The sequence below is a fragment of the Leuciscus leuciscus genome (assembly GCF_965113295.1).
Source record: "Leuciscus leuciscus genome assembly, chromosome: 2".
Lineage (NCBI taxonomy): Eukaryota > Metazoa > Chordata > Actinopteri > Cypriniformes > Leuciscidae > Leuciscus > Leuciscus leuciscus.
Window position 1 is genome coordinate 12,935,206 of NC_138726.1, and position 24,981 is coordinate 12,960,186.

A 24,981-nucleotide genomic window follows, 5' to 3' on the forward strand; every position below is an offset into this window, starting at 1 on the left:
TGAAAGGCTCTGCCGCTGCATAAGCTGTCCATCACAGAGAAGGTTGTTCAAGCAGTGCAGTCCATGTTACTGCCACAGGAGGGCAGTCTGTCCATCCACACGTCCCTCCCTGCGTCTGGAGACGGAGCCAGTCCTGTGATGGCTGTGGTGCGTCTTCTGGCCGAGATCAGAACTAGGTCAGAACCTCAGTGCATCTTATATTGTGACATAGCACAGCCAAAACAAGAATGTGGAAGAATGTGTCATTGTACAGTAGTGCTATGAACCCATATGGGATATTTATTGTGCGTGTCTTTGTCAGAGCGTGTTTGGTGATGGCGCAGCTGCTTGAGGACAGCTCATTTTGTGAAGAGTTTATTCAGCAGTGTCCAGCAGCAGTGGAGGTGCTTAACCTGATAGCTCAGGAGTGCAGTCCTGGTGAGTGCTGACAACAATAGAGATACACTTCCTCTACACCCAAAAAGTTTAAATAAAATATATATTTTTATATATTTAATTATGTAAGATGACATTTTTTAATAGTGATTAATCCCACACTTATCGTGAAATTAAGCATACACCATTTATCTTGTTTATTCTCATCATTGGTTATATCCACCAAAGTAAACCATCAGATTGAAGGACGATTCTCATAAAACTGTATTTTTTGCAAGTAAATGTAGGTGTCTTTCTAAAAAAGGACACTTGGAGACTCCGAAAGGACACCAAATAACCAAATGGTATAAGGAGTCTTTATAATTCATAAATGTATGCACACCCAAGAACCTAAAATAATTACACACACATGTGTACATTCCTGTAAAAAAAAAAAAAAACTCATTCCTTAAAATAGCTTGAATTTAACTCTACACCCTTGCTTCATTTAGTAAATTAGCCCCGCCTCCACTCACTCACACCAGCTCAGAGATCCACTCTATCAACTGGACTCAAGTTACTGTAGTAAACGCTGCACAATGGTATCGCTCTTTACAACATTGGTAATTAATATGATTAGCCTTTTGCTTGACTATGTTATCAAACAGCTAATAATGTGTTGCTAATGTTACACAAACCATGTTCCCATTCTCCATCTCAGAGTCAGACAGCTGCCTTCTAAGTAAGGGTTAATGCCCGACGAGGTGTCCATCGTCAGGTATTAATGGACGACGGCGAGGCGTGAACCGTCCGACGCGCAACAGAGGTCCATTAATACCTGACAATGGACACCTCGAAGGGCATTAACCCGCTTTATACCATGGTCACTTGCCAAATAACACATTTTTAAAAGATTAGTTTATATTTTAATTAGTTTTACAATCGAAATCTAAAGTTTTTACAAACAATAACTTGGTTTCCCTGGTTACGCCTGACGGTTTATTTAGCAACCGGAGATATTTATAGTCCGCTCGATTTATAATCCGTATAGATACTTTGACTGCCTGTTGCTATGGTTACTCACAGCTGATTTAGCCAGCGCATTTATTTATTAATTTTGAACGGTAAACAGTCAGTTTCACCAGAACTCCTTTACTAGGTGTCCTCTATCACTTTTTAATGAACACCCTGCAGCCAATCAGAATCGAGTATTCACCCAGACCACTGTATAAAAATGAACAACCTTTCTAACACCCTAATGAACAAGTCGAAAGTGACAGTATTCAGTTATGAAATGTAATTCTGTATGTGTTTGTAGGAGAGCGTTTAGTGATGGTTGAGGTGCAGTGTGAGAGGGTTAGGATGCTTTATCGAGACTGTGCTCGTCCTCCACCACCTCCAGTACAAACTGATCAAAGACAGGTGAGTTGAGCCTCATTAGTTGAGCCTTTGTTTTGTTTTTTTAAAAGATTGATTGATTGAAGTGTGATATTATCATTTATCTATACCATTCTCTCAGCTTTCTGCTTGAATTATGGGCTGCCCTGTAAACACAAAACGATTGGCAGACACAAAGCTCCTCAAAGCCTTCTGATTGGATGAACAGATAATATGACCGTTTTTTTATGATTTGTGAATACCTTGCTTTGCAAACACAACACTTTTTTTTCTCTCTCTCTCTCCACAGCCTAAAGAAATCACATGGTGTCCGTCACGCGTCTTCCCTCCGGTTCGGGCCTGCATGTTTTCTTCACACTTGACTTCTGTGACCTTTCTGGCAGATCCAAGCGCGGGTGGAGGCCTTCCCAGAGGAACTTTCATCTATGCCACTTCACCTGTGCCTGTTCAGGTAACTACAGCCTGTTACTGGCACATGCACTTCAAAAAAGATACTTTGATTCTGCAAAGACACATTCATTTGATCAAAAGTGACAGTAAAGGCATTGATAATGTTACAAAATATTTCTATTTCTAATAAATGCTGTTCTTTTGAACTTTCTATTCATCCTGGGGAAAAAATGACAAGGTTTCCACAAAAATATTAACTGTTTTCAACATTGTTAATAGTAAGAAATGTTTCTTGAGCATCAGATCAGCATATTAGAATGATTTCTGAAGGATCATGTGACACTGAAGACTAGAGTAATGATGCTGAAAATTCTGCTTTGCATCACAGGAATAAATGACATTTTAACATGTATTACAGTAGAGAAATATGGAGATATTTTAAATTATACTATTATTTTACTGTTTTTACTGTATTTTAGAAATGCAGCTTTGGTGAGCATAAAGAACTTCTTTAAAAAACATGACCACAGTAGTGTAAGGCCAATAAGAGTTGTCTGTATCTTTTTCTTATTTTCTCTCTCTTTTTTGGTTTCCAGGCTCCATCTTTTTACTGGGAAATAGAGATTGTTTCTTTTGGAGATTCGGAGGATGATAGCGGTCCTATAGTGTCGTTTGGTTTTTCCCCGGAGGCCGAGAAGAGAGACGGTGCCTGGACGAATCCTGTCGGCACCTGTCTATTCCACAAGTACTGACCCAGTCTTTTTATCCTCTCATTTAATAGTCTTTCACTCATACTGACTATCAACCTGTTCTTTCTGTTCCTCTCTGCTTCCCATCCTAACCCCTTTCTTTTTACATGTCGTCCTTGTTGTTGTTTCTCTCCCGCTCAGTAATGGGAGGGCAGTACACTATAATGGCTCCAGTTTGCTGCAGTGGAAGAGTGTGAGACTAGACGTGGCTCTACTTCCTGGTGAGACAGGACCTTGTTCCATCCGTGGCCTTTATTCATTTGAGCATTCAGACATTAACCACAAGCACATTATGTTGTTCAAGCCGACTGCCTTTATGGGCAACAGTGTTGGGGAAGCTACTTTGGAAACTGCAGCTTCCCAAGCTACAACCTCAGTTAATTATTGAACTCAAAAATGAAAATTCTGTCATCATTTACTCACTCTCATTTCATACCAAATTCTTTCTTAATTTATTTAAGTATTCAAGCGCAGGGAAACTCCAAAGCCACGCCTCCTCCAAAACACATGAACGCATGAACTCTAGCACAGCAGAGTCTGTAAAGTGTTATGAATGAGGCCGTTCAATTTCCTCATGTCTCAAAGCACATAACATTATAATGAACGTAAACAACTTACCGAGCTCTAGTTGTTCCACTTGACTGCTCGAGATTTGTTTCGGCATTGATAGTGATGACAGAAACGCATAAATCGGTGTCTGAGGACTTGAACAGCTCCGGGTCGCCATCTCGTAATTACGGTTATGACATGGCGTGTGAACGCAGCATAAGATCGTTGTTTTGGTTCAGGAGGAACTGTAAAAGGTGGCTGCTCTTTGTTTTTGGCTCTCGGTGGCTTACAGTCTACAACTCTGCACATCTTATGACGTGTGATGTCTGTGCAAGCCGGGTGCGCGGAGGTATGGAAATACATATGTTGACGGGACATTTATTGGTCCTGAGGCTTCCACAGAATATCTGTACATGTTTTAATATTTAGACCACTTCTATTATTGATTGCTATTAGGATGTGAAGAGAGTTTCAAACAGTTTAACAAAAAGTGTTTATAAAACAATTTGTCTACCCTACCTTTTAGCATACTTATAAAAATAGTACTTATTACTGAAATAATATACTTAACTGTGAGTGTGAACTGAGTGTAATGTTTTCGGACACTTAATTGCAATTAAATAAAATTGTATAATAGTTCAAAATTGAACTGTAGAGTGCTTTTTTGAACTTAAGGAGGACTTTAGTAAGTACATCTTTATGTCCTTTCATAATTACTTCAAATTTACTGCTGTAACTTAAAGGTGCATTGTGTACTATTTAGGAGGATCTGTTGACAGAAATGCAATATAATATACATAACAATGTTTTCAGTGTTGTATAAAGACTTTACATAATGAACAATATGTTTTTATTACCTTAGAATGAGCAATTTCTATCTACATACACCGTGGGTCCCCTTACATTGAAATGGCCATTTTGCGACACCATGTTTCTACAGTTGACCTAAATGGACAAACTACTACACTGCGCGTTTTGTCACTATATTGTTCTTCGTGCAAAGAAGCTAGCTTAAGTCAGCGAATAAAAAACTGACACAATGATGAAGTAACAATAATATTCACAATACCATATCGTTTTACTGAATAATTAAGTAAATCTAATTTCTTAATTTATCTTTGTAAAGAAACCTCATTGCTTTACTGGCTTTTCTGTGCTGTCTCAGACGACGACATCTTTCCTGTCGGCCACCGTAACTTCTATTGGTTGCAATTCACAACCTCACCATTAGATGCCGCTAATATTTACACACCGCACCTTTAAAATAGACTTTAACTCCGTTTATACTCCGTTGAAACTTGTAGGAATTAGGGGTGCGCCGATCCGATATTCGGTATCGGTATTAGTCCGATACTGGCCAAAATCACTGGATCGGATATTGCATGAATCGCGGGAGTATAACCCGATCCGATACGATCACGTCCCTTAGTCCTAAATTGTCATACAAATGCTTAACAACACCTGAGAGACATGCCATAAAGAGAGATGAGCAACACGCGTCACGCAGGGTTACCAGATTTTCACATACAAATCCCGTCCAATTGCTTCTTAAAAATAGCCAATCGCGTTTCGGGGTGGGAGAGACCGCGGACTTGGCAACACTGGCATCACGTGAACGGTAGCTAGAGGTGAGTGAGGCAAGCCCTCTCAGCAATTAAGTTATCATGTCAGCTGTGTGGAGTTATTTCAAATAAGACGCGATATGTTCATAATTAATAAACTACAGAACAGCGCGAGCAGGAAGCGGCACGGCTTATGCTCCGAAAACGGATTACTGCACTAGTTATATAAAACGCATCTTCCCCATGAACAACACAAAGCAAATACACTCGCACGTAACACACACACACACGTCTGTTAACTTAAGCAATACTTAATAAGGTAGTCTAATATTTTTCTGACTAACAAATTACTGACACAGTAAAGGGTAGATTTAAATAAATAAAAACGAAATTTAAATAAAGAAAAACGAAATTTAAATAAAGAAGAAACGAAATTTAAATAAAGAAAAACGAAATTTAATTAAAGAAAAAAACGAAATTTAAATAAAGAAAAACGAAATTTAAATAAAGAATAATACGAAATTTAATTAAAGAAAAACGAAATTTAAATAAAGAAACGAAATTTAAATAAAGAAAAACGAAATTTAATTAAAGAAAAAAAACGAATTTAAATAAAGAAAAACTAAATTAAATTAAATTAAAAACGAGATTAATTTAGATTGATAATAAGGGGTAAAAAGTCTAATACATTTTGTTTCTATTATTCTATTTTCCTCAATGTCAAAGCAACGCAGCTTAACCCAAAATACAAGCTCGCAGGCATGCACTTCTGTCCTTACAAACTCCACTGTTCTGCGCTCTAGCCAGAGAATACTCCCGTTGCAGGAACACTTTAGGCCAACTGGCCAAGAAGCATCAAATAACGAGGTTGGGTTCCTTCAACTGTCCATCCTATTAAAAATGGCTAGGCTTTATAAGATAGTTGTAAAAAAGAGTTATCGGAGCATATAAGCCCTGCCCGCGTGAGGCGCGCCGCTTCCCACTCCCGCTGTTCTGTAGTTTATTAAAAGTTTATTCATTCTGAACGTGTCTCGTCTTGTGTGTCTATCTATATTTCGTCAGATTTTATAGTGTTGAACATATGCAAGCGCGAATGAGAACCATTTCGAGGGAGATGCCAGGTGTGCAAAAAAAAAAAAAAAAAACGAATATTCGAATGTGAAATTCTCAAATCGAATACCAACCCACCGAACGAATATTCGAATAGTCGGGTACAGCCCTATTATTATGACTACATAAGAGGCACTGGAATTATAATTTTTGTTTTATTTGCACAGTTGCACTTTAAATTTCATTAATTGAATGGTGCTGAATAATTAAAAATGCTGCTACAAGTTCTGTTTAAAAATTGTTTTCCTAAAAATTAAGCAGCAGTATTGCACAACTGAGTCATGTTGTGGCCTACTTATTTCATCCTTTAGGAAAGTAGAACATTTATTGCACTGTTTGAGCATGATGATGCTTTTAAGCTGGCTAGGTTAAGCACAGTGCATCCTCCTGACAAATGTGTTATTAACAGCTTAATTAAGAAAAAAATATATGGTATTGTATCGGTATCGGTATCGACAGATACTCAATTGTGTGGTATCGGTATCGGTATCGGACATGAAAAAGTGGTATCGAGCCACCCCTAGTAGGAATTGTTTGTCATCTGGAATGATGAAGTTGCAATTTAGTACATTTTAAAATATATGAACTAAAATATATTAATATATCAAATGACACGTTACATACAATTACTGTATAATCCAGTACTTTACATGTGCTGTAGTGTGTTAGTTAACACGTCATAATAAGTGCACTTCTTTAAAGCACAACAAAAGATTATTAAAACACAATGGTTTAAAATGTAAGGCGAGTCGGGCATGCTATTCCCTAACTCCTATAACTAATGCTTTCTGTTTGCTCCTATTGCGCTCCCTAATTACTCTTTATTTCACTTGTATTTTCCCATTGTCATTTTTTTTCCCTGAACTTGGGTGATTATTATTGAACGCAGTCGAACTTCAAACTAAAATTTGTGTTTAAAGATCTGAAATTGAGTGTTAATACTGTAGGAGCATGATGATTATTGTTATTGACTGATATTGACTCAACTTTCTCATCTGTAAAGTTGTGTGCCTAATGAAATATCACATACTCTGAGTCTGAAAAAAAAAGATTCTCACTCTGTATTTTTAGCTTGTTTTCCAATGCAAATATCAAAAACAACAAAATAAATAAATCAAGACACATTTACTTGAGAAGCAAAATAACATTGTTTTCATGGTTTTATGCTTAAATTATGAAAAATACTGAGTAAGATAAAAAAAAGTATACTGTAAAAACCAACAATGTAGTGTTTTGACCAGACCAATGCTTGTTAGTAGGGTTGCTATGTTTAGTTACTCCCCAACGCTGGTAGGCAACCATTTTAAAACATTATAAATGCCACTATTTGTCATCACTCACAAAGTTTAATGACATTTTTTTGGTTTGATGAAAATTTCTCAAGCTTCCCCAGTGATGATTTGTCTTGTATGTTTTGACACAGGTGATGTTGCTGGTATAGGTTGGGAGCGTTTGGAAGGCACTCCACCTCCACCCGGTCAGCCTCCTAAAGGGAGGGTTTACTTCACTTACTGTGGTCAACGTCTCGCCCCTTATCTGGAGGATGTGGCTGGAGGGATGTGGCCTGTAGTCCACATTCAGAAGAAGGTTTGCAAACAAAAGATAAATAAAAAGCATATCAATGGTGCACATAAAGTTCAACATGATTCATAATGGTTTCAGTCCATTTATAGGTTTACTGGATACATTTGTGAGGGGAAACAAATCCCTGCAAGAGGTTTTGCAGAAAGCATACTAATAATATGCTAATGAAAAAGGAAATGGTGTTATTTTAGGAATATTTTAATACTATAGTTTTCATTAATATTTTGAATACATTTTTTTATTATTATTAGTTGAGATATATTTTTAGTTTTCATTTAAATTTTAGTTTACAATTTAGTAAAGTTTGTTTATATTTCTATTTAGCTTTATTCTATTTATATCTATTTCAGTTTAAGTATTTTTTTTTTTTAAGTTGACTTTTTTTTTTCTATTAAGTTTTATGTATGTATGGTTTAAGCATCCAAACACTTATTTGAGGAGACTGTTGCTTATGTAATTGTTAGTTATAAATGTCTTTTTTGTACACTGGGTTCCTTATTCGCCCCTTAGCCTTGTTTTATAAATAATAAAAATGTTTAATGATGATTCGTCATTGTGTAATTTCAGAATACAAAGATCCACGCAAACTTTGGCTGCCGGTTGTTTGCGTACGCAGAGGGACAGGCTCACCGAAACGCTGCCGACCTTTGCATGGACCTCTCAGAGGAGATCAGTGCCAACTTTGAGGCTCTGCCCTTTGCCATGGCCTCCGACAGCGACAATGATGCCGGCACTAGTGTGGCGTCTGATTCTGGTTCTCATGGTCCTCCGTGTCGCATTGCGGCGGTCGTCACAGCACAGCAACGTGAGTGTCGACTTAAACATTAACTAATATTAATACTTTTAGCTTGAAAAGTTGTATGCATGTACTGTACATGAGGTTAGATTGCTTTTGAATGTCGTCTCTCCCTCTTCTAAATAAAACTTGCTATCTGACTGAATCAGTAATGAATATCAGATTCATGTGGGTTAAACTTTGGTTCTTGTGGTCTGATTTTATTTACAGAATACAATAGTGATGCCTCTTGTCACTACAAGGTAGAACTTAGCTATGAGAATCTGGTCGTCTCAGGGCCAAACGCCCACCCGCCACTAATTGCTGATGATGAGAGTGATGATGAAGATGATGAAGACATTCCTAGGGTATGGAGAGCTCATAACTAGGCCCTTAATTTTCTCTAAAGCAATTTGAAAGTTACACCCCTAACATAGTGTAAGCAAACTGTCTTTTCAAAGAAATCTTGTATGTTTTTCTCTTGCTGTCTCTTTGTAAAGGAGGATCACTATGCCTTGCTAGTGAAAGCGTGGGAAACCAAGGTTTTTCCAACCATTCGGCGTCGTTTCAGGAATGAAGCAGAGAGGAAGTCTGGTCTGGATCAGATCAAAGGAGCACTTCAGCTCGGTGAATGTCTCTTTTATTTATTTACAATGGCTAGAAGAGTCCCTCTCAGCCTGTTCATTTATTCAATCAGTGTGGTCAGTATGTCCAGCTGGGTAGACATTTCCTCGTGAAAAAGAAGTAACTTTAGCATACTTTTTAAAAATAGTACTTATTACAGAAATCATATACTTTAAAAGAATATACTTAAGTGTGAAATAAATGTTATGTTTTGGGACACTTAATAGCATATTAATTGCAATTGAATGAAGATGTTTTATAGTTTAAAGAGTTAGTTTACCCAAAAATGTCATTTCAAACCTTTAAGACCTTCCTTCATCTTCAAAACACATATTAAGATATTTTTGATGAAATCTGAGAGCTTTCTGACCCCCCTATAGACTGACTGCGACATTATTACCACTTTCAAGGCCCAGAAAGGTAGTAAAGACATCGGTAAAATAGTCTGTGCCTACAGTGGTTCAACCTTAATGTTATGAAGCGACGAGAATACTTTTTGTGTGCAAAAAAATGCAAAAATAAAAATAGCAACAGCCTCAGAGACTGACACAGAAGAGAATAAAGTTGAATAAGTTGTTGAATAAAGTCTTATTTTTGTGTGCAAAAAACTTCTCGTCGCCTCATAAGGTTTAATCACTGTAGCAGCCAATGAGATTGCTTGCAACCTTGAGCAAGCAATCTCATTGGCTGCAGGATCAACAGAGACCAATCAGCTTGTTCCATGCGGTGATGATGTGATTGCTTGTAGATTGCATGTAAAGGACCTATCACCCTGCGGCCTCTTGATGACTGAACTAGATATTTATTTATGCTTTTAAAATTTAGTTGCATGAGTTTAGTATGAATAATGCTGTTATTCCTGGCAGGAATGGTGGACATTGCACGTCAGACTGTTGAGTTCCTATATGAAGAGAATGGAGGTATTCCTCGTGACCTCTACCTTCCAACCATCGAGGACATAAAAGATGAAGCTAATAAGTTCACCATCGACAAAGTCCGCAAAGGTCTGTGTGAAAGCGCATGTTAACATGAATATTTGTCCTAGGATCTATGCACTTAATTTTGTTTGGTCTATTGTGAAGATCACACGTTGGTTCTATACATACATATACTGTACATGCATATATACAGAATTTTATAATTGCACCAGTCAGAATTGCATTGATGAGACTGCACCGATAAGTACTATTTTATTATTACAATAACAGGTTAAAAATTTAACCATTTTCCCCACAGGCTTAACAGTGGGCATCCGCTGCCCAGAGGGAAACAACACCTGTAGCAGCACAGGTGGAACAGCCTTACCAAAGTTTGCCATCCGGGGCATGCTGAAGACTTTTGGCTTGCATGGTGTCGTGCTCGATGTAGACTCGGTGGGTATCCACAATAGTCAAATTTCAGTTTCCAAATCACTCTGTTTAAAGGGATCAAAATCAGCAAAAATCAAAAAAGGACACATTTCATGTGAAAAAAATAATATATATATTTTATTCATATTTATTTATTTAGATTTATTACTTTGCCCATTTTAACTTTGATAACTTTATGACGTAAGGAGAATCATCCGGATCCAAGAAAAAAAAAATCCCTAATGAAATCAGCATAAAGCAGCATAATACTCTCATGATTGAGGGATAATAATGTGAAATGCTTCACATTTTAAACATATAAATGTAAATATTTGTCCCGCATTGCATTATTTTGTTCGTAAAATTAAAATAGCCCATACATATTTTGACAGGCTATGTGATATTCATTCTATATACACACTAGCATTTGAACCTCTTCTAAATGCACTTGTTTCAAAATGCAACAAATCTGAAACTTCGCTGAAATGTCTTCATTTGTGTGTATTCAGGCCAATGAACTGGTCCAGGTGGAGACGTATCTCCGAAGTGAGGGTGTGTTAGTCCGGTACTGGTACCCCATTGAGATGCTAGAGAGGCCGCCAGCAGGGTCCCGCAGGGCTGCAGCAAATGGCCTGGTGTCTCTGGACAGCAGCAACATCCAAATTCATCGGTAATGCATTTTTTTAAGACATTTTTCCTATTGTAGATTAAAAAATGTCAGAATTTTACTGAAAGAGTTCACCTTTCAAGCATCATATTTCAAAGGCAACACTAAAGCCGAATGTTCAGTACTCTGTGCTTGTGTGTTTCAGGGAGCTGCTGCGTTGTGAAAGTGCTCTCGCGCGCCTGTACTGCCGCATGGCATTGCTCAACATCTTTGCTCCCAAGAGCCCTCACACATTCACACGTCTCTTCCACATTCCCGCTGTACGAGACATCACACTTGAGCACCTGCAGCTCTTGTCCAATCAGCTGCTGGCTCCACCTTTGCCAGGTGATGTGATACAAATATTTTGAGGAACACAGGTTTAGATTTGAACTTGCATAAGTAACTACTTACAGTGTTGGGGGTAGCGCATTACAAGTAACATGCATTATGTAATCAGATTACTTTTTTTTTTTTTCTTATATTAGCTCATGTTAACTAATGCAACCTTATTGTAAAGTGTTACCTAATATATACTAGTAAAACATTTTTTCATTAAACTCTTGTGTATTTGTTCATTCCCCTTTGGCTTCTGTAGATGGCAGAATCAGTTCTAACTCTATCCTGCTGGCTCAGTCTGTTCTCCACGAGCTCCAGGGAAAGAGCTGTTCTCCGACTGAGCTCTTCTATCAGGGAAACGCCCAGGCCATCCGTGAATGGCTGACGGTGGCCATCAGCAGAGCTCTGCACCAGGGCGAAGACAGCCTTCTCGAACTCACTAAACAGATCTGCTGTTTCCTTCAGGTACTAGTGCCTCACAACTTATTTGTGCCCATTATATCAGTATAGCAGTGTATTATTCTGAACACCATGGGCCAGTTGTTCAAAGGTAAGCTGATCGGATTTTGGTTATCGGATTGGATCAAATCTTGAAAATGGGTTGTTCAAAAGGGAAAGAAGGAATCTGAAATCAGATTAGATCATGGAATCCAATCCTAGTTTTAATCTGGATCAAACCTTCAGTTTGTGTTGTTCAAAGCTAGGATTTGGATAACTTTGATCCAAAAAAACAGGATTATCCTGATCCCAACAGGGGGTAGGATTTCAAGGTGGATTTCTGGAAGAAAATGTAGTAAAACTTTAAAATTGGTCAAAAATACAACATTTGTATCATGTAATATACACACACACTCATATTTTTATTTTGCTTTTGATTAGCTTAACTGTTAAAGTAATACATTAGAAGTAGACATTAGGCTACATATTAAGCCTTTCGGTAGCCTACTGTAAAAAAGAGATTTTGAGGCGCCATTAAATAATCCCCAAACAGCTGTAAAAATCAAACAAAAATATTATATTTAATTCAAAGTGTTTTATCAATGTTTCTAAACTACATTGGCACAATCATAAGAGATGAACCAGTCAAAAGATCTTTGCAAGCGAGCACAACGTTTTTGTTGAACGCTATATGAAACTTTTGAGAAAAAGAATAAAATGAGAACGCAAAAGCATTGAAATATATATATATTTTTTTCTATCTCATATTTTTTACATGACCATGTCCCTTTGGGGGTTCCGTAGCGCACCAGTAATCCAGATTTGGTAATCGGAAAAAGTTTACATCCAGATCAGGGTGATCCAATCCAATTTTGCTTTGAAAAACCGGCACAAAAGTAAGATGGATTACCTGATCCTGGATAGCAAAACATGGGATTTCCAAATCCAGATCATTCTGATCCAGATTCAACTTTTTGAACAACTGACCCCTTGGTTTGTATATGATAAAAGTCATAGGCAGAAAGTAGAAATAAATAAGAGAACAAAATTCTGCAACAAAAATAGAACTTTTTTGAAAATTAGAAATAGTGGAAATTTACTATATTTTACTCTTAATATTATTTTCTTTTTTGTGATCAGAAAGACATCTATAATTTTGATATTTAGAACATTACTGAATGCATTTTGAATCAGGCAGCTAATTACATTATTCACTGCAAATCCACCATTATAATCTGTGATATTTAAATGTTAAATGTGTAATTACACTGTAACAAGGACACCTTAAAATAAAGTGTTAACCTTTTAATTTGACATTATTACAAAGTGGACTTAGAAGTGTACTTAAGTGTGTTAAGTAACATTCCACTTTATTATACATTCCTGATCCACATGTACATGCTATGTACTACTTATTATATCAATTGCAATAACTGGGTAATAACCTTATATTACCCAGTACTTTCTTGGGCAAGTACACTGTAAATACACATACTATAAAATAAAGTGCAACCAAACATGTTAAATTAGTATTGGTTGTTACAATTTTAGTTATATTCTTTAATGTTTGCTGAAAATTCAGAGTGCACCTGAACAGTTTACACTGGAAGAGTTTCCCATCACTGAGTCCAAGGTCAGCATGGATGTGAACTTCCCCGGTGCTGCCTTTGTGCTCGTCTCTTGCAAAGAGAGCCAAGCCAGCTGCCGCAAAGAGTGAGTTCATATTGATTCATTATATAGTATATAATATTATTTCTGAATTACCTGTTTTTGCCTCTTACTTTCATTAGTCTAGTTGCACTAAGCAGGGAGCTTTGCAAAGTAAAAGTCTAAAACTACTTATTTTCAAAAGAACAAGTAAAATCTCAGTTTTCTGTTAAATATTCTATATGCTCATGTTTGTATTTTGTTCTTAGTTCCTCTCTATACAAAGCCCCTTGGACTCGTGTAATGGTGTATGGACTTGGTCACAAGGTGCGAAGAAACGGCCAGTTGAATCTGATGGAAGCAGTGTGCTACCCACTAGACGCCTCCCCGTCTAACACAGGACTCACTCCTCCACCCACAGCCAACCAGTATCCCAGCATCATCATCCCCACTGACAAAGTGCATGTCAAACTAGGCATGTCAAAAACGTGTTACATTCTTACATACTGTACATTTTCGTATTTCAGCTACTCGTAAGGTTGTACTCAGTATGTTCAATAAACATAAAAATGTCTTTGCTAATGTACAAAAGTAAGCAAAGAGGCCACTTAAATCAGCATCAGGGGTATTCCTTGTGAAAAAAAAAATTATACTTAAGTCTATTAAAATGCACTTGTAGTGTATCTTAACTTTTAACCTTAGTACACATTTATAAAGTGCATTTGATATTAAAAGTTTAACTTAAAAGTACATTTTAAATCATTGTTTTATTAACATTTTGTCATCCTTTAAAGAAGTACACTTATTTTGATGTGTTGACTAAAATACTAAAGCACATGTAAAATACTTGATTATAATTTTAACTGTAGTGTCGTTCAATATTACATTTTAACATAAATATATTTTAAGTAGTAAATTGTAACTTCATCATTACAAATATGTAATTACAAATATATTAAAATGCATATCATAAAAGTTTCAATAGAAATGGCATTAAAGTATATTTTAGTTTACCATGAAATCTTCAAGTAAATTTAGCAGTATATTTTAACCATATTTCAAAGACAATAGAAGTAATTATGAAATTACATATAAAGAAGTACTTTAGTCCTACTTCAGTGGGTCAAAATTCAGTCTATAGTTGAATATAAAAGTGAACTATAATACATTTTCACTTTATTGCAGTTAACCTGCAGTTAAGTGTCTACAAAATTGCATTCAGTGCACACTTAAGTATATTCTTTTGAAGTATAATATTTCCATAATAAGTACTCTTTTTGAAAAGTATGCTAACTATTTCATTTTTCACAAGGGATGCTATATACCACATACCTGGAAAACACATTATAATCAATTATATATTCTGTATATGATCTTTGCAATTGGTTTGCACCAGAGAGAAGTTTGACGTTTCACTGAAGAGTTATGACATATTGATTAAAAATTACTAGCTCAATTTTTTTTTTCTTTAACTAAAACATACACAAATTAATTGTTAATTGTTCACAATAAAGGAGCAATAAAGCACAATAAAGGAATGGTTACACTACACTTTTCATTCCTTTGATTTCTAATAATATGAATGCAAATGCAAGCTCGTGCAAATTTCGCTGCATTCCAAAGTTCAAGTTTGGTGAACTCTGACTTTCGTGACTCACCTCTTAGCCGAATTAAAAGAACGCAAACTTTAAATCTGCAGGATTGCAGTGTTGCAGTAAAGTGGTGTAGATATAATACTGTATGTCCAAAATTTCAAAATATTTAATGTTTTTTAAAAAGTTATTCCTCTACACTCCTCAGAGTGTGACACAATATTTCAACCGCTGCAGTGTCTGTAGAAGTCTAATCTATTGATGTCTATTGTGACGGTGGGATGAGATCAATCAGAAACACTTCTAAAAAACAGAGGGTGAATTTTCGTTTTAATGCCGACTTTAATTTATATTTTGGTCCTGTCAGCAGGTGTATCTCCCCCTCCTGGTGCAGTGCTGGTATTGCACTCGTTGCCTCTTGAGTTTCCCTTGGCTATGGCCTTTGCTGAACAGCTGCTAACCTACACAGTAGGAGAAACGATTGACCGCTCTGAGGATGAGCTGGACACTGTGCCCACTTCTGTGCTTATGCAGGTTGTGGAGTTGCTGGGTGAGAAATGTTCATTTTGCTCCGAGGATCCCAGGAAACATACTATTACAGACATTTTGAATGTAAAATTTACTGCTGTGCCAACCTGAAAGCTGGTTAGGAGAACTGTGTGAAGAGTTTTGAAGAAGATTGAGAAATGTGTCCTAGCTATACAGTTTTTTTTTTGTAGGTTTTTTTATGTAAAAAAAATAATAACTTAAGCTGCTTGTGTGTCACACTTGTTTTATCTTTGTTTAGGTGGCCTTTTGTGGACCACTGATCTTGCTCCGTGCATCAAGGAGCTGATCTTCCACCTGCTTGCAGAGCTTCTTCGCAAGATCCATGCCTTTGAGCGGCGCAAGACCCCTTCGGGCCTGTCCAGCCACATTACACTGCTTCTCAACCCCTGCCTAACAGTCCTTATGGTTCTTCAAACGGAACTACGAAAGCTTTACGACCATGAGACCCAAAGTTGGGGTTTAGTTAGCGGCGGTTCCTGCACTTCCGCAACGGGTAGCGGTGGAGCAATCGCGCTCTCTGCCGAGCGGAGCCGCTTCTCGACGTACTTCCATGCTCTGATGGAGGTGTGCCTGGCAGTCGCTGAAGTGACTCTGCCACTCAGTACGGGTGCAGGGACGTCGGTAGTAGGCGCCCCTTCGTCTACGAGCACCGCAAACTGTAGTGATTCCTCGTCTTCTTCGTCATCATCCCCTGGCCAGACGCCACAAAGTCCGAGTTTGCTTTCGAAGCGCAAAAAAGTGAAGCTAAAGCGAGAACGGGCAGCAGTCACTGTTGCTTCAGCAACTGCCATCTCAGGGAAACATGGTTCCGGAAGTGGTGCAAGACCGTCAGAATGTGATAATGCTTTACTAAACTACTAAACATGGCTGGAGGGAAGCCAGAAGACATGTTGTGGTTTCACCGTGGGTTGACATTACTCTTGATTTTACGCCACCTTGCTAACAAAGACCCACAAGGTCTGGGCGTCACTGGAGATGCCGTTGCAGATGCTTGCCAAGCCTTGGTCGGCTCCACTGCTCACAGCCGATTGCTCGTGCTCTCAGGAATCCCAACTCACTTGGAGGAATCCGTGGTTCGCAATGCAATCCGAAGGGCTTGCAATGCGCACGGTGGTCTCTTCAAGGACGAGATCTTTATTCCAGTTCAGGAGGAAGACCCTAAAAAAGCCAAAGCTGAAACTCTAGCATGTATTCCCCAAGATGCAAAGAGAGATTGCACTGCAGGAAGCCCAAATAGCAACAGTACAACGCCAGCAATGAGCGCCTCAGCTTCAGCGAGCCAGGCGTCTTTACAGGGAGCCTCCAGGGCTGCTGGGGAGCTGTTGGTAAACCAAGAGTTGGTGACCTCTCAAACAGCACCTTCCCTGCCACAAGCACCCCTGGATCCCCACACGGTGTCCAGTCAGGAGAGTCTGGATGTGTCTCTTTGTAGCACAGGGAGTCAAGGTAGTCTCGGCAGCCTTGGGGAGCAGCTGGATAGTGGTGCAACGTCAGTCTCAGATGGGAGCTCCATGTACACTGTTGCCTCGCCAGACATCCATGCCAGCGTGACACGACCGATCAAAGGCTATGCTGTCATAGAGGTGGGTGGGACATTTGCTCTTATAAAACACCAGAAACAATAATATGAGTCGCTTGCAAGCATCATTATTACTATTTTTCATAGTTAGGGTTAAATTAGTTCATGTTTCAAATTCATTTATTTCATGGGCTGTTCCATTTGCACAGTGTACTGTATGACTTCGGTACCAAGTCGGTACTGAAGTTTAAAAATCAACACAATGGCCAATCAGAGACATATATGTTGAGCAGTGGCCTATCAGAGGTGTTTAAGAATCCGTTCAACAGCGCTTAAAATGCAAGAGGGAAATGCTGGTATCGTCACATTTTTTAAATTTCAGTACCGACTTGGTACAGAAGTCAGTACTTTTGACAACTCTAGTGCACTTACTATCCTGAGGCCACTTTTAAGACAGAGATGTGCTTCATTTCCTGTGTTATGCTAAATCTTGCTTGCAGCCTTTCTAAAAAGAAATTAGATATCCAATAATGTTACTGTTTTTGCTTTTGTTGTACAGGTAAGGGCACGGGCCCAGGTTGAGAAGATTCGGGCCAGTCTTTTCAACAGCAGTGATCTCATTGGCCTTTCCAATCTTGAAAGGGAGGAGGAGCTAATGGAGATGACCAATGAGGAGATCCTCACCGCCTCAAGTGTAAATCAGAGTTTATTTGACACTCAAGGGAGTTCTGCCCTTGAAGAGTACTTCCTTGATAAATCTATCAGAGGTTGGTTTCTTTCTTTATCTTAGAATTGTGTGTTATTTTAGACTTTCATTCTGTTTCTTTTTGCAAGGTTTTGCTTTAAATGTATCAAGTTTGTTAGATGTTTTATTAGTTTTTGTGCTTGTAGGAGACAAACTGGTTCCTGGGGCACGTGATGTGCTAACGGACATCTTTAAGAGCTGCGTATATGCAGAGCAGGTGCTGAGCCCCATTCCAACAAAACCTGTGAAAGTATCGGACATTTATCTCAGCAAAGAGCAGATCAACTCTCAGACACCAGGCAACCTGCTCCATGTGTTTTTTACACACGTACGGCCTCCCAAGAAGGTGCTTGATGACCAGCTCACTCAGGTGATGTCCTCAGAATAGTCATTCATTTAATCATATTAAATTATTAATTTATCCTGAACATATTTAGTATTTTTTATTATAATTATAAAGTCTGCTAAATGCATATGGTTAGTCTTTCCACATGCATTTTGCTAAATTTGAATGATGATTGATTAATGTCATTACGATTACTGAAAATTGACTTACCTAGATGTAATCTACACATATAGTATCACATATATGGGTACTTTCTTAATTTTAATTTTAAGATGCATGAACACATAAAACATATTAATAATTAAAAAGTCTGTTACATGCACTTGTAATCCACACCTTTGTGTTATACCATTACATCCGTTTTAGGAAACAGTTGAACAGACAAAATTCTTGACTGGGCCAAAGTAGAAATTATTAAAACCTTGGTAATTGTGTCTGCAGATTCTCCGTAAATATGGCACAGTAAAGCCCAACAAGAACAAGCACAGCAAGGCAGGCAAAGAGCAGCACCAGGGCAAAGTGGTCAGCACAAAAAGACCCATCACCAAACCCCCGACCAAAGAGAAGTCCATGCTTAACAGTGTTAGGTGAGTACTAACATTAGGCTCATCCAGTCAGTTTCCGTTAACTTGGTAAACCACTAAAAGCTAAACAGTTATTTAAATTGTTTAAAATGTTTAATGTTTTGTCTAATGCTAGCATCCCTTACCATAAAATGCATAATAAAGTTATGATTAAACTTCTTAATGGTTCTCACAACATGGTAAATGTTGTTTCTCCAGAACTGTGCTAAGTGAGAAAAAAACAGTCCTCAAGCCAAAATCTCCAGAGAAGACCAAGCCTGATGAAAAAGACCCTGAAAAGTCTCCTGCCAAAAAGCTTGAAGGTTACTACTATAACATTCTTGGTTTCTGAGTTTGTGTCTGTACAAATGAACATAAACCTAGTACATGATTACCTTAGGAAAAATAACTGAACTTAATTGTATTGATTGTGCACTTGTAGTGTGCTTCAAATCTTAAAAGTATATTTTTAATAAACTGTACTTGCAGATAATATAATATTAATGAAATTAAAGGCCACTTAATTGTATTTAAAGAGAGGCACTAAAGTGCACTTTAAAATCATTGTTTTATTTTGAAGTGTTGACTAACATACTAACGAACATGTAAAGCACATGTACTGTAATTGATTATAATTTTACTGTTGCGTCTTATTCAATATTATTTAACTTTATATATTTTAAATATGCTAAATTGCGACTTCACCATTAAACCATTTGTAATTTAAAAATATATATGTAAATGTATGAAATACAAGTTTCACTAGAAATAACATTAAAGTATATTTTAGTTTATTGTAAATGTTTGCCAGTACATTCAGCAGTTCACTTTAACCATATTTCAAAGACAACAGAGGTTACTATAAAATATCATATAAAGATGTACTTAAGTCCTACTTAAGTTGTTAAAAAAAATCTGCTATTTTCATTTAATATAAATGTAAACTTTAATATATTTTAAGCTCTTTGATTATCTCTCATGTATCTTAACATTTCACCTTTCCTCTATCCCAGTAGTGCCAGAAGAGAAGTTTTTGACCCTGGAAGGTTTCCATAAGTTTACTCTAGACAGAGCCAAGCAGGATATTCGCAGTGTTTGGCGTGCAATCCTGGCATGCGGTTATGACCTGCACTTTGAAAGGTTTGTACCTTCTCTTTTATAGAAAATGGGCCAGATTCATGATCATTTTCTTAAGAAAGAAGTTAAGTAATTTCTTAAGATAAGATAAGCTCATTACCATATCTGAATTTCATCTCTGGAGCTTCCTCAGCACTTGTATAGACAGTGATACAAACAGTAACAATGCTGTCTGTTTTACCAAATCAATGCGAGCCTGGCAACTCAGTCCTCAATCTTTAAAAGTGCATGTCAGCGTCTTCTCGACATGTCGACAACACAAACCAAACTCTTCTAGGCCTCAGCTACAACTACAGTGTTTGAGGGCGGATCAAAGTAGACATTGTTTGCGGGGAGCCAATGTAGACCATAGGCTGGCATTGTGCAAATTTGTTACAAACTTAAGTTGGTTCTTGCAGGAAAGACTAACTACTGACGACTCTTTCAAGCAGTTCAGAATCGGTTCTTTCTTTTGGGAGACAAGAACATTCGTCTTGGACTTTGATATTAGAAACTTTGCAGACCTTTTACAATCACAAACCGCTGTACACTATATTAAATAATGTCCGAATTTTTTTGTGTGAATCCCGCCTCAAAACTGCTTCCATACTACTACGTACATGTTTCTGCAGGTCTCACTTGGTCTAGTTTCTGAATAAATGGATGGAATTTTGGAATAGTCTTTTAAAATGACTAGAATAATGAATGTAACTCTTTAAAGTTCTCAGTGGTGTCATTATAAAGTAAAAACACTTCCTGTTTTAGATGCACATGCATCGACTCCCGTCATGCTCAAAAAGCCAGTAGAAAATGGACCTTCGAGATGGACTTTGCGTTGGTCCAGTTTGTGAACCGTCTCTGCCGACATCTGGCCATCACACCTGCCCGGCTACATCCACATGAAGTTTACGTCGACGCCAGGGATGCCATTGATCCCCAAGTCGCATGCTTGTTAGGCAAGTCCATCTCCATATTATGTTATGCTGTTAGATTTGGATTATGAGATGTTTTCATGCAATTGCAGATTATACAGTCACCAAGTTTTTAGCCCGGATATACATTGAATGTAATTCTGATCACACAGGTGTTCCAGTCGAGAGTTTGCGACTGCGGTTTGCTTTACTGCAGTCACTCAACAGCACATTGGAGAGCTTCTTCCTGCCATTAGTGGAGTTAAGGCTGACGCAAACCTATCAAAACAGCATAGCAACCCTTCTGTGTGAGGCCAAAGGTCAGTCATCACATAAACATTCACACAGGCCTTTTTCTACGGGATTGTTTCTTTAGTACCTAAATAGAAAAGTGCCAAAAAGTACTGTGTTTTTGAACAGGCTGAGGAATACACTATATTGATTATTATTTTCTTGGCAGTATGAAATGAAGCACCATTGTAAATATACATGTAATGATTTCCATGTGCTTTTTATTTGGCCTTTAAGTTTCCCTACTTCAAGACTACTTCATTAGAGAAGTGTCATGCCCGCTTATAACTCGTGTGTTGTCTTACACCTCAGTAGCAAAAGAGTTCCATTCATTTCTATAAATCGGTTCACCAATTTGTTTGCATCATTCGAAAATGTTCATGGAAGTCCTTGTGTGGCATTTTACATGCTCTAGTACCATAGTATTCTTTGAAGTCCTTTGGAGAACCATGTTTATAAATGTCAAGTGTCAAGTACCATAGTATATTATCAAATTACGGCAACACGATATTGGAAAACGAACATTGCGATATATTGTAATATGAAAACAAATATATGAAAATTCACCAGATGACTTGAATAGCTCTATTTGGAATGAATTAATCATCCTAGAATGATTGGGGTGACTTTGAAGGGGAGTGAATCTGCATAAAAAATAAACAAATTACAAGATGCATAGATAAATACAATAGAACAAAGTAGTGTTGTCACGATACTAGAATTTCTAACTTCGATACGATACCTTAAAAAATATCGATATTCGATACCATTTTCGATACCACGGAGAAAAAAACTGCCACAATATTAAGGGGGTATTTTTTTTATTTAAAGCTGAATATAACAAGTCTAGAACATGACAATGAGGTATATTTTACAAAAATGTCCTGAGTTCTATCTGTTCATATTTTTTCTATATGAGCTATATGAGCCATTGTATTTTTATTACCTACTGTTATCAAAGATTAAAATATACTGTAACAAATGCATTGTTTATCGGTCATAAATTCTGGTTAATACATTAACGTTATTTGATGAATAGATTTAAACACAAACGTGTGTGCATCACACGCAAAAACAATGCTCACTCGATCGACATGAAGTCAAGTCAAGTCACCTTTATTTATATAGTGCTTTTAACTATAAAGATTGAGTCAAAGCACTTAACAGTATCAAATTGGAGGATAGAGTGTCAGTAATGTATAATAATAAGATTAAACATTCAATTTTCAGTTAAAGGCATTTCATTATTGAATTCAGAGATGTCATTGTCTAGCTCAGTTTAGTTTAATTATATGTGTGTAATCAAATTGATGATAATCGCTAATGAAGGCAAATTGCAGAATTAAATAATATTTTTTTATGTTTTATGTTTTATATTTTATATAAAATAATATATTCCTCAATCAGATTATTTTAACTTTAAGAATTACAGTGGAAAAACGAGACAACACACTAATAACAACAATACTAGGCCATCTTGGTTAATGTTTCAGAAAAGTTAAAATGAGAAGTTACATGGGAAGTTACAGTTAGTTATAGGGGAATTCAGAAAGAGGTGACCCATTGATGGTGAGTAGCAGGTACATGTTGCTAAATGGTCCCCCTGGAGCTTGTTCGTCAAGTCTGTTTTCAGAATTTAAAAAAATGAGTGATGTGAGGGATATTGATAGCCAAACAATCTTTTGGGTGCCTGCAGCCCGCTTGCAGTGTGAAGCGCGTGTCCGCGCTATTCTCCGACATGTCCGCTCGCGGTGTTCTTTATCAACCAAAGCCGGTCGCGAGGGCGCCGCACTCGCCATCTTTCCATTCACTTCACTTTTGCTATTTAACCAGAGCGAATGAGACGAGTGCGGTGACGTGTGGTGTTTGTCAACGCGCCTTTGGAGAGAAGTTAAAGTGACAGCTCGGCTAGTATGGGAGTATCGATACTTCGGGACATTAGTATTGGTACCGTTCAGATATTTCAGTATCGATATTTATCGAAATATCGATATTTTTGACAACACTAGAACAAAGATAGAAAGGAAATAAACAGTGCTTTGTTTTTAAGTCTAACAGTATTCAGGTACTGAAGTTAAATAATCAAATGTAAAATAACACTGCATTAATCTTTGTTAAAGCTACAGATGTGATTTTTTTGTTGTTGTTGTTTTCCCTTTGTTGTTTGATAAACATAATGACATAGACGTCAGTAGATTTATTAGGCTACTGTCACTTTAAGACAATGCACAGATCCAATATAATTCCATTTTCTTTCTTTCTTTCTCTTTTTCTTTCTTTCTTTCTTTCTTTCTTTCTTTCTTTCTTTCTTTCTTTCTTTCTTTCTCTCTTTCTTTCTTTCTCTCTTTCTCTCTTTCTCTCTTTCTTTCTTTCTTTCTTTCTTTCTTTCTTTCTTTCTTTCTTTCTTTCTTTCTTTCTTTCTTTCTCTCTTTCTTTCTTTCTTTCTTTCTTTCTTTCTTTATCTCTTTCTTTCTTTCTTTCTTTCTTTATCTCTTTCTTTCTTTCTTTCTTTCTCTCTTTCTTTCTTTCTTTCTTTCTTTCTCGCTTTCTCTCTCTTTTTCTCTCTTTCTTTCTTTCTTTCTTTCTTTCTTTCTTTCATTCCTTTCTTTCTTTCATTTCTTTCTTTCTTTCTTTCATTCCTTTCTTTCTCTCTTTCTTTCTTTCTCTCTTTCTTTCTTTCTCTCTTTCTCTCTCTCTCTCTCTCTCTCTCTCTCTCTCTCTCTTTCTTTCTTTCTTTCTCGCTTTCTTTCTCTCTTTCTCTCTCTCTTTTTCTCTTTCTTTCTTTCTCGCTTTCTTTCTCTCTTTCTCTCTCTCTTTTTCTCTTTCTTTCTTTCTCGCTTTCTTTCTCTCTCTCTTTTTCTCTCTTTCTTTCATTCCTTTCTTTCTTTCTCCCTTTCTTTCTTTCTTTCTTTCTTTCTTTCTTTCTTTCTTTCTTTCTTTCTTTCTTTCTTTCTCTCTTTCTTTCTCTTTCTTTCTTTCTTTCTTTCTCTCTCTTTTTCTCTTTCTTTCTTTCTCTTTCTTTCTCTCTCTCTTTCTTTCTCTTTCTCTCTTTCTCTCTTTCTCTCTTTCTTTCTTTCTTTCTTTCTCTTTCTTTCTTTCTTTCTTTCTTTCTTTCTTTCTTCCTTTCTTTCTTTCTTTCTTTCTTTCTTTCTTTCTTTCTTTCTTTCTTTCGACACAAGTGACTGTTTGTTTATGAGGATATTTGCCGAGATGTGCTTTTTGACATAATTTTGCGTGTATGTGTCTTCAAGCACAAAAAGATGAGAAAGAGAACTGAATTCGGTGCATGCTGTCTGCACAGCTCTTTGTGCTCGCACAGAAAACAGCGCGCAAGATCTGAATTGAGTTTTTTTAAGCAATGTCTTGCGCTTGAATGCTTTAATCTCTCACTCTTTGAACTTTTACTCTATGATGGTTAAGCACATCCTGCGATGTGGCTATCATGGATGCGCACTTCGCAATGTCAATGCCAAAACGATATATCATGCAGTCATAACATGGTATTACCATATGATACTATCGCTGTGCTGTTACCAACACAGTACTGAAATTTACATCTTTTACGGAGGTCACTCTTCCGCTGGAACTAGACTTGCGTACTGTTAAGATTTGAAGTACACTACAATTGCACATTCAAAACGATTGAGCGCACTTCTTTTTCCCAAGGCTTCTTTTTTTCCTCTTTATTTCATTTGTAGGCCTGATTTTTTACGACACCAAAGTGACAGTTATGAACCGGGTTCTGAATGCAACAGTACAGCGGACTGCGGACCACGCTGCCCCTGAGATCACACTCGATCCACTGGAGATAGTGGGAGGTAAACTGAATGAAGCA

At 37.2% G+C, this 24,981-nt stretch overlaps 1 protein-coding gene across 1 annotated transcript in view; it reads left to right on the forward strand.

Annotated features, from left to right (window-relative positions):
• Positions 1-24,981, forward strand: part of hectd4 (HECT domain E3 ubiquitin protein ligase 4) — a 90,150-nt gene that overhangs the window by 55,529 nt on the left and 9,640 nt on the right. Inside the window, 28 exon segments of the mRNA XM_082153528.1 lie at positions 7-176; positions 302-417; positions 1,673-1,776; positions 2,042-2,203; positions 2,739-2,887; positions 3,033-3,112; positions 7,536-7,699; positions 8,264-8,501; positions 8,703-8,839; positions 8,972-9,098; positions 9,962-10,099; positions 10,332-10,468; positions 10,954-11,114; positions 11,257-11,438; positions 11,689-11,894; positions 13,450-13,580; positions 13,784-13,989; positions 15,477-15,656; positions 15,894-16,501; positions 16,504-17,238; positions 17,734-17,941; positions 18,066-18,289; positions 18,707-18,852; positions 19,048-19,151; positions 19,845-19,968; positions 20,710-20,900; positions 21,029-21,175; positions 24,845-24,964. Coding sequence (XP_082009654.1) covers positions 7-176; positions 302-417; positions 1,673-1,776; positions 2,042-2,203; positions 2,739-2,887; positions 3,033-3,112; positions 7,536-7,699; positions 8,264-8,501; positions 8,703-8,839; positions 8,972-9,098; positions 9,962-10,099; positions 10,332-10,468; positions 10,954-11,114; positions 11,257-11,438; positions 11,689-11,894; positions 13,450-13,580; positions 13,784-13,989; positions 15,477-15,656; positions 15,894-16,501; positions 16,504-17,238; positions 17,734-17,941; positions 18,066-18,289; positions 18,707-18,852; positions 19,048-19,151; positions 19,845-19,968; positions 20,710-20,900; positions 21,029-21,175; positions 24,845-24,964 — 5,395 coding nt within the window.